Raw genomic sequence first — 17,136 nt, 5'->3', positions numbered from 1 at the left:
TTGTATTTATACTGCTCACAGGCTTTGGCTCCATCTATATTATGGATTGCCTTTGAATCTGTCTAGTTTCCTTCAGCTCTTCTGGCAGCTTCTTGACTCCCATGGACAACAATGGGCCCTTGTTCCGAAGGTATCTTCATGCTTATGCTGGATGAAGTATCGCTTCGAAAGCATTAAGTGTCCCTCGACCAATGATTGCATTATAGGGGTATTCCATGTTAACAATGTCAAAGACAACCTGTTCTGTCCTTGTGTTATGGACGAAGGCGAAGGTCATTGGCATTGTGATTTTGCCGAGTGCTACAATCTGCCTTCCTCCGAAACCACAAAGAGGGTATGTAGCATCATGAATCTTATCATCTGGTTCTTGCATCTGTCTGAAGGCCTTAGCAAATATGATATCCGCTACACTGCCTGTATCAACCAGAACATTATGGACCAGAAATCCCTTGATGACACAAGATATGACCATAGCATCATTGTGAGGGTAATATTTGAGCTAAAGGTCCTCCTGGGAGAAGGTGATTGGGATGTGGGACCATTTTGACTTGATGAAGGGTCTCTGCACCCCAACATGTTGCACCCTTCTCTGCGGTTCTTTCTTCTGCTTCTTGTTAGCCGGCTCTAAGCTTGAACCGCCTGTTATCGGGAGCACCAGCTTCGTAGCCGAAGATGCTTCGAGTTGGTTGTCAAATGAAGCCATCAGCTCAAAAGTGGAAGTGAGTTCACCGGAGGTGGGCGCCAATGTTGGGGACTTGTTCTCAAACACTATGAATTAAGAACAAGGCAACACAAAAAGAAGTTAATGGTTAATGCCCTTCGTCCTTCGAAGCATTATTTCCCTTAGGATATAACGATCTTCGGACGAAGGTCATGAAGGACATACCTTCATCATCACAGTATACATTAATGGAAGAAGAAGCATATGAAACATGAGAAATAACATGAGTAATCATATGACATCATTAATATATTTTTATTATATCATCATGGATGAATAAGAACAATATTGGATTACATTTGTACCTTCGGCTTGACTGAAGGCAAAAAGTTTGAGTGTGACGCGCAAGCGAATACTAATCAGCGTGAACAGTATGGGGGTATTGTTCACCTATTTATAGGCACGGGACGCAGCCCGATCAAAATTACATTTATATCCTCTACAACTAGTTACAATCATGACACAAATTACCATGGGCCAATTGGTCTTTTCCTCTTTAAGTCGGTGCAGCCCTTCGTCTCAAGGCATGTCGCTATGCCGAAGCTCCCCGGATGGTAGCTTCAGCGTGTAACTTCACGCAATGTTTGCTTCTGTGCTGATCTTTCGAAGGTGTTTCTTCTTAAAGGACCTTCGACGATGAAGCAGATCCCAACAGGGATTAAATTCAAAGGAGCAAAGAAACCGAGTATGCCCTGGTCTGGCGCACCGGACTGTCCGGTGTGCCACCGGACAGTGTCCGGTGCACCAGGACTGTACAACGTCCAACTCTCCACTCTCGGGTTTCTCAGGGCGCGCTCCGCTATAATTCACCGGACTGTACGGTGCACCAGCGGAGCAACGACTACTCGCGCAACGGTCGACTGCAAAAGCCACGCTGACCGCTGAACAGTGAAGAACAGTGCGCGCAGAGTCAGAGCGCAGAAGTCAAAGGCGCACCGGACAGTGAACAGTGTGTGTCCGGTGCGACACCGGACTGTCCGGTGCCACTAGAAGACAAAGCCTCCAACAGTCAAAAGCTCCCGAACCCTAACGATTGGGTGACGTGGCTGGCGCACCAGACAGTGTCCGTTGGAGCACTGGACTGTCCGGTGCGCCCATCGACAGCAGCCTGCCCCAACGGCTATGTGGTGGTTGAGGGCTATAAATACCCCCCAACCACCACCACTCCAAGCATCCAAGTTTCCAACACTTCACATTCAATACAAGAGCTAGTGCATTCACTCCTAGACACAATTCAAAAGAATCAAAGCCTCTCCAAGTCCCAAACTCACTCCAAACACCTAGTGACTAGAGAGAGTGTTTTGTTCGTGTTCTTTGAGCTCTTGTTTCTTGGATCACTTTCTTCTTCCTCATTCTTGTTCTCAAAGTGACTTGTAATCAAAGCAAGAGACACCAAGTGTGTGGTGGTCCTTGTGGGGTCTAAGTGACCCGTTTGATTAAGGAGAAAGCTCACTCGGTCTAGGTGACCGTTTGAGAGTGGGAAAGGGTTGAAAGAGACCCGGTCTTTGTGACCACCTCAACAGGGACTAGGTTCTTTAGAACCGAACATCGGTAAAACAAATTACCGTGTTCATCCGCTTTATTTCTTGATTGATTTGTTTTTCCCTTCTCTCCCGGACTTGATATTCGTTCTAACGCTAACCTCGGCTTGTAGTGGGTGCTTAAGTTTATAATTTTCAGATTTCGCCTATCCACCCCCCTCTAGTCGACTTTCAATAACCCTGTTATATATATCATTTTACTACAACTCTATTTGTAGGTTTGTATAGTGCGCTTAAGTGTAGGAATTGCTTGAAACTCTAGATGCATGAACATATGCTCCTTTTAAGATGAATACTAGAATGCTAAGTCGAGTAGCTGTTATGCTAATTAAGGACCTCGGTAGAAGGCGAGTGATTTTCTAACACTCACGTGAGATCAGGAATTGATTATATTCATTTCGAGAATGAGATTATGAATATATGTGGACACGGATCCCTTTGGATGCCTGTCTATGCAACAGAATTGGAATAAGGAGTAATGTGCGAACACCCTATATCAAGTGTTTGAACATACTAAACGCATGCGAGGAATATGGTAATTGGTAAGCCCAGTACCTAAGTAAACCTGCCCTTGGACTTTCCACCCACTTTCCTAAAACGATTTTCCCATGCTAGCAATGGTGGGTACGAGAGCAGCAACTTCACGACAGAGTCTAGGGTAGTGGGGATTTGCATTCCTAGGGAGTGGGTTTTGATCTGTGGCTAGGGGATCGATGGGGACGGTTGACGTGTGTGGGGACAGAGTGTCCTACATGTTGTGTGTTAAACTCGATTCAAATCATTTGCTTCTCGCAGCTAATGAGACTGATAGATCTTTGTACCGCATCGAGTAAGAGGTGAAATGAGGTTTCATCCCAACAACTGTTGTTTGCCATGAATGCTTGCTACCATGTGTGATTAGCAGGAAAGCTTACCTAGATAATTGCTATTACAGAACTCAAAGGCTAAAACTTGACTAGACTTAGTAAGCTGTTTTTGGCAATCAAACCCCTCAGCTGAAAAAGCCTCATGTGTCTAGAGGTAGTGGAATCGTTTCCACACACGGGGTATGCGGGGGACAGATATCCCCGGGTCCACTAGAAGGTAAAAACCCTTGTATATAAGGGTATAAGTTCCAACAACTTTCTTTTATATATTTCTATAGAAACACAAAAATCGATCGTAAGAGTATCTCCAAGTGTATTTCTAAATTTCACTCTAAATTATTATTTGTAGAGTCATTTGCATAAAAATCACCTTCTATATCTTTTCAATTTTTAACAACTTTTCTATATCTTGTTTTTGAAATATAGAGTCATTCACGTTTTCTATTTTTGGTTAGCGAGAAACCCGGAATAGAAGATGACTATATTTAGATAACCATTTAAACAAGATGTTGTTGAGGGGTTTTTTAATAATAAAAAAGTCTATTTATATTAATTAGGAAAAACATAGAGAGCCTGTTGGAGTTGGTTAAAACAATGCTAACAAATACGAGTCCGATCCAACGATATATATTTATTGTTGATCAAAAATTACGGAGGCATGAACCTTGAAACGCGCAGACGATAATTTAGCTAGTTATACTATGCTATTTTTGCATGGCGATATCTGAAGCAAATAGATATACATATATACGCTCAAGCCGGTTGCGCGCATATCGCTTACGGCAACAGAACAATGACATGATTCCAATTCAACAAATCAATAGGAAGAGCAGAGCCTTCTTGCGGTGCCAAAGCATGCAGAGCCTCACTTTGCCTTCTTGTCTCTTGGCTGCGTGGGCTCTTTTCGCATCATTTTTGAGGGGTGCAATGCAATGCAATGTAAGCAGTACAGTATAATCTCGTGGGTTATTGTATCATCCCGTCCGCTCCTATTCAGGGGTGTCATCAGCGCATGCATGCAGTCATGCGGCTGTCGTGCCCGGCCGGCCCCTGCAAATGCATGCTTAATCCGTATAAGAAACGAAGCATATATACAGACTGCACGCACTGTTCAGTACCAAAGACAGCCCTGCTTAATTTTGTCTGGTTGTCTTGACAGATCACGAGAATGACCAGCTAATAATTAAAATAAAACGCACAAAGATCAGTATGTAATTAAACAACCATAATAATGATTCAGAAATTAAAACCGATCGAACAGCTAGCAGGGAAAAGACCATCAACAGTTTATGTCAATAATAACCAAACTGCAAACCCTACTAGCTAGGTGGTTCTGTGGATACATGTAGTCTCTACATGCACAGTCGGAGTGTAGCAAGCGAATGCAAGGCACGAGAGACACGGTGGATATGTATTGCACGTACTACTACTGTTTGCTCACTCTGTAATAATCAATAATCCTGCATGATCGATCGATGCAGATGATGTCGATAGAACGAGCGAGCTACGTTTAGGCTTAGCTGGAGCCGCCGGGTGTGTGATGTGATATTACATCTCAACATTACACCTAAATCGAGTAGCTAGCTAGCTGGGGATGGGAGAAGTACTAGCTCTGATAACTGTATGCTGCTTGCGTTTATTTTTCTGCCGTCTTTAATTTTTCCCGTTCCATATATACTCGATCTCCGGTTAAAATACATGTATATATAGATAACGTATATATATGGTACCGGTTCTGTGTATTATCACTCGCTTATATATAACCATTAAAGCGAAAAACGACATTGCTGACTCATCTTGTTATTGCTCGGAGAGAAATTCGACTTAATAAGCTCGATCGATAGATGAAAGAGAATAAGAGGCCGGAGCAAATATAATGAATTGAATTCCTCAAATATATCCTAAAAAGTGCATGAAAAACCATCAATCAAACAAAAAAAAAAAAGCAAGGGAAATGTGACGTTTGCTAATGCATGCGCAATCCAGCTGAAAGGACTTGGAATCGATCGATGTTGCCTACCAGAGTGCTGGGGCTTTACAGATGAAATGAAAAGGAATCATGAGGGAAACAAATAGGTGAGCTCAAGAATCATAGCAAATCATCTCCCCGGTCGATCTTTCTACATTAGATACGATATCTAGCTACTAATAGCTAGTAATTAATTAATCTGGTTAAACTAAAGCTGGCGATGCCTTTAAATTAAACCAACTAAAGGCGCGATACTGATGGAAGAAAGCAATGCAATAAACTAGTATTATTCCAGGCATTTTCCCTAGCTATTTCCTATTTCGTCACGAAAAGAAGAATCAATAATGTAAACATGACGACGATCGACTCGACCGTTGAAAGAAGAAAAAAAAAAGACAAAATTTGGAACTTCTATTATATTCCACGACTTTCCAAATTTTGCTGCCCAATGCACAAGGACTGATTCGGGTGGAGAAATGCTTTGAAACATCTACAAAATACTATTTCCGTTCCGTTGTTCAAAAAAAGAAGAAAAAAGGATTCAAGTTACGCTTGGAACTAAACGGCACTCAAAAGCGGAAGGAAGGGAGACAATATGATTGTCGCCTTTTTGCTCTCCCTTTTCATCCAACCAAATAATAATGCAGTGGCCGTGATGCAACAAAGAATGATGGAGCCGCTAGCGATGGATCGGAGCAAGATCTTCTTCTATCTATATATAACAGCCAGTAATATAGTCTAGAAGTAGTACCAAACTATAGCTAGTGCTGCATTTAATTTCATGCATGGCTCACTTTGATCGAGTGAGGTGCCAATGACGAACACGCAAAGATCCCCTACGCAAGTCAAGACACGCATCCAAAAGAGAATGATCTTTTGCTCTGAGATAGGACGAGAGGGGACAACTCAACAGGAGAGAGATTCAGGGCTGCAGGCTGGCCACCAAAAAGGGGTGCCTGGTTTTGAGAAGTCCCATGATTTTGCTTGAGGGGACAGTGAGCAGGAATTAGGGCACGCAGCACTAGCCACTGATGCATGGGATCGTGCTATTTCTGTGTAGCCTGTGCTCGACATGAGGCAGAAAACAAGAACCACATCCTCCTCGTCCTCAGGCAGCTAGGGAACCTCTCTATTATTAGCTACATGCAAGAGAGTACTAGCTTTGTATACATTTTTCCTTTATATGTGTACTATATACTATATGCGCATGGCGGTGTATATATATGTATGCGCTGGGAATGCACGCTAGCTGGCCTTCCGTAGCACACAAGAGTGATGATTACGCAGAGTAAAATAAGAAGACCAACCAAATGGGGCATTAACTTATTACCAGTGGAGGCCAAAGCACGATTAGTTATAATACAAACAACCGCAACAAACAGCAAGATATATAGAAGAGCAAGCGAAATTTTTCAGGATAAACTTTTAAAAAGATGGACCCGATCCACTACTGAGGCGTGTGCAGGAACTTCAAGATCCTCTTCATTATTGGGAGCGAACAAATCAGCTTTATCTAGGGACTTGACCTAATTTTCTCAGGAGCATGCAAATGAGCATATCCCGCTTTACCCATTACAATATTGGCAGCATTAGATAGCCATATCAAAATGGTCAGCAAACTATAACAACTCCACCAAATGTACCGTGTGAGGCAGAGAGAGAGAAAGAGAGAGACTTGTAATAGTAGCATATATATTATATTATGACAAGAAAAAAAAACAAAGGAATTGGTAGGAGCTAACTAGTGGTTGAAGGAAGGCTTACCAAGTTGAACAATTGAATTATGCCAAAGATCCTAGCATGGATCTCCCAATGGTGCGTTTCCATGCAACGTGTCCATCACGCACGCCATCGCATCTTCTTCCTCCACCTCCTTCATCCGCCATTGCACTAAACCAAAAGTAGTATCGACCTTGCAAGTTTGAGAAGCTAGCCGCCATGCCTTTGGCCATCATCCATGAGAATGGTGGTGGTGGCCAAGCAGCTGGTAACTTAACTCCTCTCCTCTGGCTAGTGTTCATTTCCCCCTAGATCCATGGGCGCACGCAGGGGCGCGGTCTTCTTCCATCCAAAATCTTACCAAATAAATCTCTTCAACCGCGTAACAGATCAGATTGCCACACTCGATCCACAAGTGTCATGGCTCCTTGCTTGTTGCCGGCAATGCAGTGGTGCATGCAGGTGCCATCCATGTTTAGGTAGCCAGCAAGATCGATGCCACATTAATCATGGCGAAGCAGAAGAGCACACCAGGTAGGTATGCACGACAAGGTCCAAGAGTCAGCGCTGGCCGCTTCACGTTGTCTATTGCCAAGACGAAACCGCCATGAGCGGCCGCGTCTGCCAGCCGAGGAAGCACGCGCCGCGTGCCTCCTCGGCGACGTACCCCTCCGACGGGTAGTGCAGCCGCAGCAGCAGCCGCGCCTGCGACACCGCGAACGCGCTGAGCGGCCGAGGCGAGAGCCCGGCGGTACGCGCGGCGGAGGCCCACGCATCGAACCCCCAGGAGTGTTCGCCGACGCGACCCGGCGTCAGCGCCGCGTCGATCTCTCTGCCGAGGACCTCGCTCTCCACCAAGAGGCGGTCAGCGCTGCCCGGCGGCACCGTCGCCTCCAGGGCGTCGAACACGGCCGAGTAGTAGCTCATCGCCGCAGTCACCCGCCGCGGCAGGTCATCGGAACAGTCGTCGCTGCCGATGCTATTGGCTTCCTTCTCGGCGATGGTCACCACGGCGGGGTTCATGGATTTAACCCACTTCAGGAACGTGGCGACCTCGCCCTCGCCGCCGAGCCTGTGCAGGAAGAGCACGCAGTTGACGGCCAGAGTCTCGTCCGAGTGCAGCTCCAGCCCGGTGTTCGGGTCGGCGGCGAGCTGCACGGAGTAGGGGAGGTGGAGCGGGTGGAAACGGAAGGGGAGGTTCAGTGAGCTGGCGAAGGCGCGGAGACGGTCCCCCGTGCGGAGGAGCACGTCGCGGTCGGGTCCAGCGCCGGTGATCCGGACCTCAAGCGGACCGACGGCGGGGTCCGCGCGGTTAGCGATGGCTTGGAGCAGCGGCGGCCACTGCACGCCGTGCGCGGCATCAAGGTCGACGATGTGCAACCGCCGCGCGCCGCCGCTGGTGCTAGCGGCGGCGTCGAGGATCGCCTGGTTGGCCGTCAGGTGCGCGAACCGCAGAAACGGCGCGATCTGGTTGTACGCCAGGTACGCCGTCGGCCCCGGGGGCGCAGGCGGCGGAGCCCCTCCCGCGGGCGCCGCGGCGACGTCGCCGCCCCCGGCGGCGGCCGCCTTGTCGTCCACGAGGCGAGCGAGCGCGCGGGCGAAGTGGTGCGCGAGGCGGTCGGCCGCGTCGCCCCGCTGGTCCATGGTGGACAGGACCTCAGCCGTCGCGCGCCGGGCGCCGTCGACGTCGCCGCGGTGGAGGAGACCGGCGCTCGCGACCACGAGACCTCTTGGCGAGGAGGGAGCATCGTCGGCTGCTGCTGCTGCGGCGGCGGCGGCTTGCTCCTGCGCGCGCTCCGCGGCGTCGTCGCCGTCGTGGCCGGGTGCGCCGAGCATGGCGGCGTCAGGACGCGGTGGGCGCAAAGGCGCATGGCTCGGGCGGGTTAATAGCTGCGCCGGCCGGGTAGCATGTGCACGGGCAGGGGCAGCAGCTTGTGTCACAGGACATGCTCAGCTTGCGGTAACATGGAGATTCAGATTTCGGAGACACACAGAGTCACAGAGATGCCTCCGTGCTTGTGCAGAGAGAGAGAGAGAGAGAGAGAGAGAGAGATTAGCAACGGCTTGGCTGTCGACTTGGCAACCTGAAGTGTCTTTTCTCTAGTAGACGAGAGGAAAGGTGGCAAGGTGCATCTGTATTCTTGCACCTAGTGGATTTTGGGTGAGAATGGTCAAGTGGCTGCTTCCTCCTGGTGTGTGTGTGTTAGAGAGGGAAGGGGGAGCTTAGGGGAATCTAAGCTCTATCTAGCTAATTAATATTTTATTCTAAATTATATTTATTTCAGTTTAAGTATATATATTTTGCTATTCTAAATCCTAGGCAACCACTATAATAGGAAGCCACCAAAATAAGTCATAATCCATCGAAATTAGTCTATTTTCAGCGACATATGACCTATTTTCGGCGGTTTCTGGCCGCCATAAAATATAGTCGAAAATTAGCTACTATTTTCAACAACAATATAATCATAACATTATGAAATCAACAAAAATTCTCGGAATTACACACATTCACCAAAAATATCACAAGTCCTCACAAATACATCACAGTCCACCAAAATACCTCACAAATTCATTATAATCCACAAACTCACAATTCCATCACAATACATCAGAATCTATCACATCAACCAAATTCACCACACTACAAGAGAAAGAAGTATTGACGACCAAAAATAGACGACCACGTAAAATATGTGGTCGTAAGGACTGTTGGAGGCACAACACCGCCACATCCCAATGAACCGACGACCAGAAAAAAATACGGTCGTTGTTTTCAAATAAGACTGGTCGCTAATGAAGTATAATAACCATATGTACGAAGAGTGACCGACAACCAAAACTAATCGAAACAAGGCGCGAAAAATTATCAGATTCCCGGGCTTGGTTTCCCTCATACGAAGCATATTTGGTAACTGCTTATACGCAGATTCATTAGGCCCCGATCTCCTCCCCTTCCTCTCTCGATCTCCTCCATTGCACAGATCCGAAATTCATAGCAGCAGCAATGGGAGAACCCATCCCTAATCTCTCCGGCCACCAAGATCCTCCCCCCTCTGCCCGTAGGAGGCAGCAGCAAGCATCTCCCCTCCCAGGTGACCACATCCTCCTCTTGCCCCGCTGCAATTTTCTCAACCATCCTTGGTGAGCAGGTCCTCCACCCCTCCGCCCAGAGAAGGCAGCTGCTGGAATCACCTCTCCCAGGCGACTACATCCTCCTCCTACTCCTCTCCTCCCCAGCTGCAGTTCGCACACCCTCAAAGGGCACTTTGTTTTGGCAAAGGTGTGTTCCTGCTCTTATTTTCTTTCTAATAAGAAGTAATAATTAGGGTGACTTGTAATACGTAGGTTACTGTGAGGCTTATTGTGCCATTATGTGAAGTTCATATAGGAATTTCTTATATCATGATTAAAGGTGTGCTGCACTCCACAAACTGATGTGCTCCAGTAATTAGATATATTAGGTAAAGCATAGAAGACAAGCATTATAGAAAACTAAAAATTGTAGGCATTTGTGAATTATAGAATTGTAGATAAATCTTTGTTGCAAACTATCTTGTAAAGCCACAAACCGAAATCTGTTGTGAAGTTTAATTAGTGAATTACATATGAATTTGTGTTGAAAAGCAATCTATTGCTACAGGTTAGTTCATAAGCAATTTTTATTACATTTATGGCACCAAGTAAGGCATGGATGGATCTAGTTGATGATCGGCTTAGTGCTGAATGTTGGGATGCTATGTCATCAAAAAAGGATATTTATCTGAATGGGGTAAACAAGTTCTTGGATTATGCATTCAGTAGGACTGGTGATGGAGGTAAAATTAGGTGTCCCTGTATAAAGTGTTGCAATACATACAACTTGTCTTGTGAGGTTGTGTATTCACATCTGATGGCTTATGGAATCATAAGAAGCTACACCTTTTGGTATCATCATGGGGAAATTTTGGGAGAATATGAGAATGATTTAGAAGTGGAAGATGACGATGAATCTGCTGATGGAATGCAGGAGCTGATGGAGGATCTATTCCCTCAGAATAACCTCCCCGGAAGTGACACAATGGCAGACCCATCTTCTAGTGATTTTTTTGAAGAGAAACCAAATGGGGAAGCTATGAAGTTTTATAATTTGCTTAGTGACTTGAACAGACCTCTTTATCATGGATCCAATACCACTAAATTATCTGCGCTTGTAAAGTTACTTAATGTTAAGAATATGGGAACGTGGAGTAATAAGACCTTCACAGATTTACTAGATACACTTCTGAAGGACTTTTTACCTAATAACTCTACTTTGCCAAGCTCTTACTATGATGCAAAAAAGACTATTAATGAACTAGGGCTTAGTTACAAAAAAATTGATGCTTGTAAGAATGATTGTATGTTGTATTGGAAAGAAGAAGCAATGGCTGATTTTTGCAAGATATGTGGAAGGTCAAGATGGAAGCAAGACAAGCATTCAGGTGAAAACAAGTAGTCAGGAAAAGGGAAAAATCCCTGAAAAAACTTTACGTTATTTCCCTCTGAAACCAAGGCTACAACGATTGTACATGTCTCGAAGAATAGCTACTTTCTTGACATGGCATAGTGATGGTAGAGCGGACGATGGAGTGATGCGGCATCCAGCAGATTCCAAAGCATGGAAGAATTTTGATGAGCTGCACCCTTCTTTTGCATCTGACCCTCGTAATATCAGGCTATGCCTTGCTGCTGATGGTTTCCAACCATTTTCTAACATCCGATTATCTCATACCATTTGGCCTATATTTCTCATCCCGCTGAACTTACCTCCTTGGATGTGTATGAAGCAACATAATGTAATCCTCTCCATGTTGATTCCTGGACGGGAAGAACCTGGGGATGCGATTGATATTTACCTGCAACCATTAATTGATGAATTGATTGAGCTTTGGGAGGAGGGTGTTGACACATATGATTCATCAAAAAGATAAATTTTACTCTCAGAGCAGCCATTCTTTGGACAGTCCATGATTTCCCAGCTTATGCAAATCTGTCAGGATATAGCACCAAGGGAAAGCTAGCATGTCCAATTTGCCACAAAGAAACTTGTTCGTTGTGGTTACCAAACGGTCGAAAATTTTGTTACATGGGTCATAGACGCTTTCTGCCTAAAGGTCACCGATGGAGAAATGACAAAGCCTCATTTGATGGAACTAGAGAAGTACGTAGCCCAGCGGAACCCTTAACTGGAGATGAAGTGCTGCATCAAGTGGACGATCTGGAGGGGATTATTTTGTCCAAGGATAAGAGCAAGAAGACTAAGATTTCACACGATGAGAGGGGGATAATTGGACTAAGAAGAGCATATTTTTTAAATTGCCATATTGCAAAACACTTCTGCTGAGGCATAATTTAGATGTGATGCATATAGAGAAGAACATATGTGATTGTATTATTGAAACTGTTTTGGGCATAAAAGGCAAAACAAAGGATAACGATAAATCTCATCTTGATTTGAAAGAAATGAATTTAAAGCCACATTTGCATCCTGTTGAAGATGGTGGAAAATATGTTATGCCACAAGCAGATTATGCTTTGTCTCAAATGGATAAGAAATCAGTATTACATTTTTTAAGGACTTGAAGGTTCCAGATGGTTTTTCTTCCAATATTAGTAGACTTGTGAATTTGAAGGAGGGGAAACTTTCAGGAACAAAGACCCATGATTGTCATGTCAAATCATATACTCCCTTATGCTCTGCGTGGATTTTTACCAAATAATATTTATGAGCCTTTACTTGAACTTTCTTATTTTTTTCGAGAACTGAACTCAAAGGCATTATCAATTGAACTGTTAGAGCAACTGCAGCCTCTTATAGCCACCACTTTATGTAAATTGGAAAAGGAATTCCCACCCTCATTTTTCGTTAGCATGATGCACTTGCCTATTCATTTAGCTTATGAGGCTCTAATTGGTGGACCTACAATGTATCGTTGGATGTCCCAGTTTGAGAGATATATAAAATTTCTGAAATCTCTAGTTCGAAATATGGCTCACCCAGAGGCATCCATAGCAGAGGGTTATATTGCATATGAGTTTATTATGTTGTGTTCGAGGTACTTGGATGATGTAGAGACAGTACACAATCGACCTGGACGAATCAATGATGCATCAAACTATAAAAAGTTTTGTTTACCAATATTTTCTTGCACGGGAAGGCCACTTGGTGCTCACAAGACTCGAGGTCTTGAGTTTCTTGAGTTACAACAGGCTCATATATATGTTCTCAGGAATTGCGACGAGGTGCAACCATTTATTAGGTAATCCTTTTTGACACATCAGATTTTTACATATTTTCGTTTGACTTCCTATTCTAATGTTGGTGCTGATATTTTTTTGTGCAGTGAGTACAGCAGCGGTGAGGGCTCTTCATTGCTGCAATTTACATCCTCCTGGAACAATAAGTTTATTAAATGGTTCAGGGAGAAGGTAACATATTTTATTCGGTGGTTCAGTGCTTCAATTCAGACTGTTGACTCTATTCAATGCTTAACTTATATTGTGTATATGTTTGATATACTTTCACCTTGCAGATCCATAATTTGTATGAACATGATACAAGTGAAAAAATGGATGACCTTCTATCATTGTCTCGGGGCCCTTTGCAAAACACAACATGTTTTGCAGGCTATGACATCAATGGATTCAGATATCGTATAGAGATTCGTGATAGAAATCGCTGCACACAAAATAGTGGGGTGGCTGTTTTTTAGAAGAGAATACAACTGATGACAATGCTGAATATTATGGTGTATTAATAGAGATAATTGAGCTTCAATTTCTTGGTGGAAGACGTGTGCCATTATTTCATTGCAAGTGGGTTGACATATTCAATAAAAAGAGAGGAATAAAGAAGGATACATATGGACTTGTTAGTGTCAATTTTAAGTGCCTCCTTCGAATAGATGAGTCGTTTGTATCAGCTAGCCAAGCTTCTCAAGTCTTTTTTGTTAAAGACAATATGATCAAAGGATGACACTTGGTTGTCAAAATGCAGCCACGTGACACATATGATGTAGCCGACGTTTCAGATGATGAAGACGTTGAAGATGAGGATGCCAATGCAGAGGAAGACACATGATGAATGTCCTTCAACCACATCCTTGAGTGGAAATAGGAAATATTGTTATGAATTTTGTTTCCATATCTTAGGATATGAAATCTGTGACCATTGCATCAATATTTGTTTTTTATATTGACAGCTTATGTATGAACTAGTTTTTATAGCCATTTTTTTATTGTCTCCTTGAGGTGCAGCCACGTGCCTCCTTATAATGCAGCTTATGTATGACCATTGCATCAATATTTTTGTATCAACCACATCCTTGCATCAATAGTTGTTTTTATATTTCTATCTTGCCATTAATCTGTTTTCTTGCTTCTATTCATAGCTTACCATTGTTCTTGTTTTCCTATACTGAACTAGTTTATAGTTTTGTTGCTTTCTATAAAAATTAGGGCAACATCCTTTTAATTTAATTTTTTGTGCATTTGTTATCTATGTAGGCTATAGCAATGCAAAGCAAGTATGGAAATGTGAGATCCCCTCCAAGGTCACACTTCATCAGCCCAGGATTGCTTCGTCAACAACATGCGAAAAGGTCCTATCCAAACCCCAATATAGGCATAGGAACAAACAATGAGAGTTCGTCTAGAAAGCGAGCTATGAAAGCTATGGGCAATGTTAACCAACCAAAAGTAGAATATGGTACTGCTTGTTACAGTCATATCGAACATACTTGTAATTTCTGTATGCCAATTTTGAGTTACTAACAATATAGACATTGCAGATAATTTAGAAGATGAATGTGTGAATCTTGAAAGCAAAAAATGGGGACTGAAGATTAATATATAGGGTCACTGGCGAGCCTATGTATGATTCAGATGATGAAAGTGAACATGATTCTGAATATGAAAATGAGTACTCTGAAAATGAGTACTCTGAAGATGAAAACATAGTGAATAACATGACAGCAAGGGAGAAGAACTTATATTTCCAAAAAAAAGATTCCTGAATAAGGAGAGACATCCAAAGAAGTCAAAATGTGAGGACCTGATAACTTAGTACATGACCAATAAATTGATATTTCATTTTTTCTAAGTCATTGAAAATTATTCCACATGCCCTGCAGCCATGAACCAGGATGCTCCAACAAGCAGAAGGGATTATTTTGAAGATAGGAGGGACTGTGCCAGAGCATCTAATGCTGAAGACTTAATGAATGCTACAAAAATGGTGTGCTTAATTCACACACCAGAAGGGATGATTATGAAGAAGGGAGGGACAGTGCCAGGGCACCCAATTCTGAAAACTTTGAGGAGGGGAGGGACTGTACCAGGGCATCCAATGCCGAAAACATTGTGAATGCTACAAAAAAGGTATGATTAATTTACACAGTTTTCATTTTTCTCTTTTAGGTATAGGAACACAACTAATAGTTGAAGTATAAATGTTTCAGCTGATAGAACTGAAGAGAAGAGGGGCCGTGGCAAAAACAAATGTAAAAAACTTGCTAAACTAAAGCTTGGAGAAAAAAATTAAAGTAACGTTCTACAACAACCGTGCTCTTTGTACAACATTCGCACGACACATATGTAGAATCGTTCGTGATCCTAGTATTACCCTTGTGAGAGTAAAGAAGTGGACTGACATTACTGAGACATCTCTAAAACATATTTTTGCTGCAGTCAAGGTATGTTTTCATAGTACTGTTCCCTGTTGTTTCATCCTAAAAAGGTAGTACATTTATGTTCGCTTCGGCTTGCTGATTATTCAGGACAAGTTTGAAAACATGGATGAAAACATTGAAATTGATGTCTACAAAAATGACATCATGGAGCATGCTAGGGATTTGTGGAACAATTGGCGCGGTGACTTAAGTCGACACTATGTCAAGCCGACAAAGAATATGCAGCAAGCCATTAAGAATTGTCTGAATGATTTTGCACAAGCTGATTGGGAGTGGTTGGTCAAAGAGCATTTTTGCAGTAAGGAATTCATTGTAAGTTATCCTATTACTGCATAGTGCAACAATTTATTTTTTACCTCTGATTATGTTGTTAGTATCCATTTCATGTAATTCCTCATGATATTCTAGGCAAAGAGCAAGAGAAATTCTAGAAACCGATCCAATTTGACAATCCTTCATCACAGTGGCAGCAAACCATTCAGGAAAGTGATTTATGACAATGTAAGGATTTGTTAACCAATCTGAACAACCTAATTAGTTTTTCATACTACTTATCGATTATGATTACATTATGTTGTACTAGGGCGGCAAGGATAATAATCCACTAGCTTTGGATGCCTTATTTTTTATGACTCACACAAAGGGTGACAATTTTATTGATTCTGAGTCCTCCAGCAAGCATGTAAGCTTATACAATAATATGTGTTTTTGCTATTTGCTATTGTATCATAATGAAAGCTGCTAAGTTAAGTGTTTATTGAATTCTAGGCACAAATTCAGGAACAAATGTTATCGGATCCTTCTCTTTCCAATGCACAACTTATGGACAAGTGCTTCCCTTCAAAACGGTAGGACCATATCATTGGATATGATGGTGGAGTGAAAGCAAGACATCTTCGAAGTCCATCTGTTAGTAAGTCTAGAAGCTGAAACAGTCGGAGGATGAGAAACGAGCAATGCTTGAGGAGAACAGAGAGCTTTGAGAAGAAAATCGGGCTACAAACAGCCGTGTAAGCCAAATGGAAAAGGAGTGGGCAGAGTTGAAGAAACAAATAAGTAGTAATTAGCATAGAAATCTTGATTTGAGTAGAGTTTGAGTGATATGAATACTTACAACTTTTATACCATTGGATAAATACGTGATACTGGATTTATTATATGTAATAATCAGATTACCACCGACATATATACAAGCTACAAATGGTTCATTGGTGCATCTCAATGTGAAATTGAATGGTCATTGTTGTTTAATACAGGGAAGCAGAAAGATGTCGTTTATTAATGTTTCATGGGTGTCATGTAGAAGAATGTAGTTGTTGATGTTTCAAAAATGGCTGGTAGAAGAAATAAATTTGGTCGTTAATGCTCCATACATGGATGTTAGAACTAAAAACTTGGTTGTTAATGTGTCATATGTGGTCGCTAAAGGTTACAAATATGATCGTTAATGAATAATGGTAGCCTGTACACAATTATTAACAATGAAAAATGTCATCGTTATTTTGATAATTGTGGTCGTTAATACTGTATAATTGACGACAATCACATATGTCGTTGTTAATCATGTAACGACCGGAATCCTCATGTGGTCGTTATTACAATTAACGAC

General features: G+C 43.0%; 2 protein-coding genes across 3 annotated transcripts; one reads left to right on the top strand and one right to left on the bottom strand.

Moving 5' to 3' along the window:
- Positions 1–3,726: 3,726 nt before the first annotated feature.
- LOC103626839 (protein MONOCULM 1) lies at positions 3,727–9,032 on the bottom strand. The gene is made up of 2 exons (XM_008647184.2): positions 6,862–9,032; positions 3,727–4,178 (listed from the first exon to the last, which is right to left on the bottom strand). Exon 1 carries the CDS (start codon positions 8,650–8,652, stop codon positions 7,402–7,404), a length of 1,251 nt encoding a protein of 416 aa, XP_008645406.1. The 5' UTR covers positions 8,653–9,032; the 3' UTR covers positions 3,727–4,178; positions 6,862–7,401.
- Positions 9,033–9,628: 596 nt separating this feature from the next.
- On the top strand, positions 9,629–16,778 carry LOC103626838 (uncharacterized). 2 transcript variants are annotated; one of them, XR_002262336.3, is made up of 10 exons: positions 9,629–13,097; positions 13,182–13,266; positions 13,371–14,545; positions 14,628–14,882; positions 14,970–15,216; positions 15,297–15,530; positions 15,615–15,839; positions 15,936–16,028; positions 16,111–16,209; positions 16,296–16,778. XR_002262336.3 is itself a non-coding variant. In XM_008647183.4 (5 exons), exons 2-5 carry the CDS (start codon positions 15,630–15,632, stop codon positions 16,377–16,379), a joined length of 486 nt encoding a protein of 161 aa, XP_008645405.1. In that variant the 5' UTR covers positions 15,225–15,530; positions 15,615–15,629; the 3' UTR covers positions 16,380–16,778. The 2 variants fall into 2 exon arrangements, 1 of the variants encoding a protein (XP_008645405.1); XM_008647183.4 differs by lacking the exons at positions 9,629–13,097; positions 13,182–13,266; positions 13,371–14,545; positions 14,628–14,882; positions 14,970–15,216 and having other exon boundaries at positions 15,225–15,530.
- Positions 16,779–17,136: the final 358 nt, after the last annotated feature.

The sequence above is a fragment of the Zea mays genome, chromosome 5 (genome assembly GCF_902167145.1).
Source record: "Zea mays cultivar B73 chromosome 5, Zm-B73-REFERENCE-NAM-5.0, whole genome shotgun sequence".
Lineage (NCBI taxonomy): Eukaryota > Viridiplantae > Streptophyta > Magnoliopsida > Poales > Poaceae > Zea > Zea mays.
This window is presented reverse-complemented; position numbering and strand designations above follow the sequence as displayed.

What these genes read in the sequence shown, in the direction of transcription:
- LOC103626839 (XM_008647184.2), bottom strand. Translation starts at nt 8,652, where the DNA reads ATGCTCGGCGCACCCGGCCACGACGGCGACGACGCCGCGGAGCGCGCG.
- LOC103626838 (XM_008647183.4), top strand. Translation starts at nt 15,630, where the DNA reads ATGGATGAAAACATTGAAATTGATGTCTACAAAAATGACATCATGGAG. An exon ending in TTTGCAGTAAGGAATTCATT is followed by an intron (nt 15,840 to 15,935) that starts GTAAGTTATCCT and finishes ATGATATTCTAG; the next exon opens with GCAAAGAGCAAGAGAAATTC. An exon ending in CTGAGTCCTCCAGCAAGCAT is followed by an intron (nt 16,210 to 16,295) that starts GTAAGCTTATAC and finishes ATTGAATTCTAG; the next exon opens with GCACAAATTCAGGAACAAAT.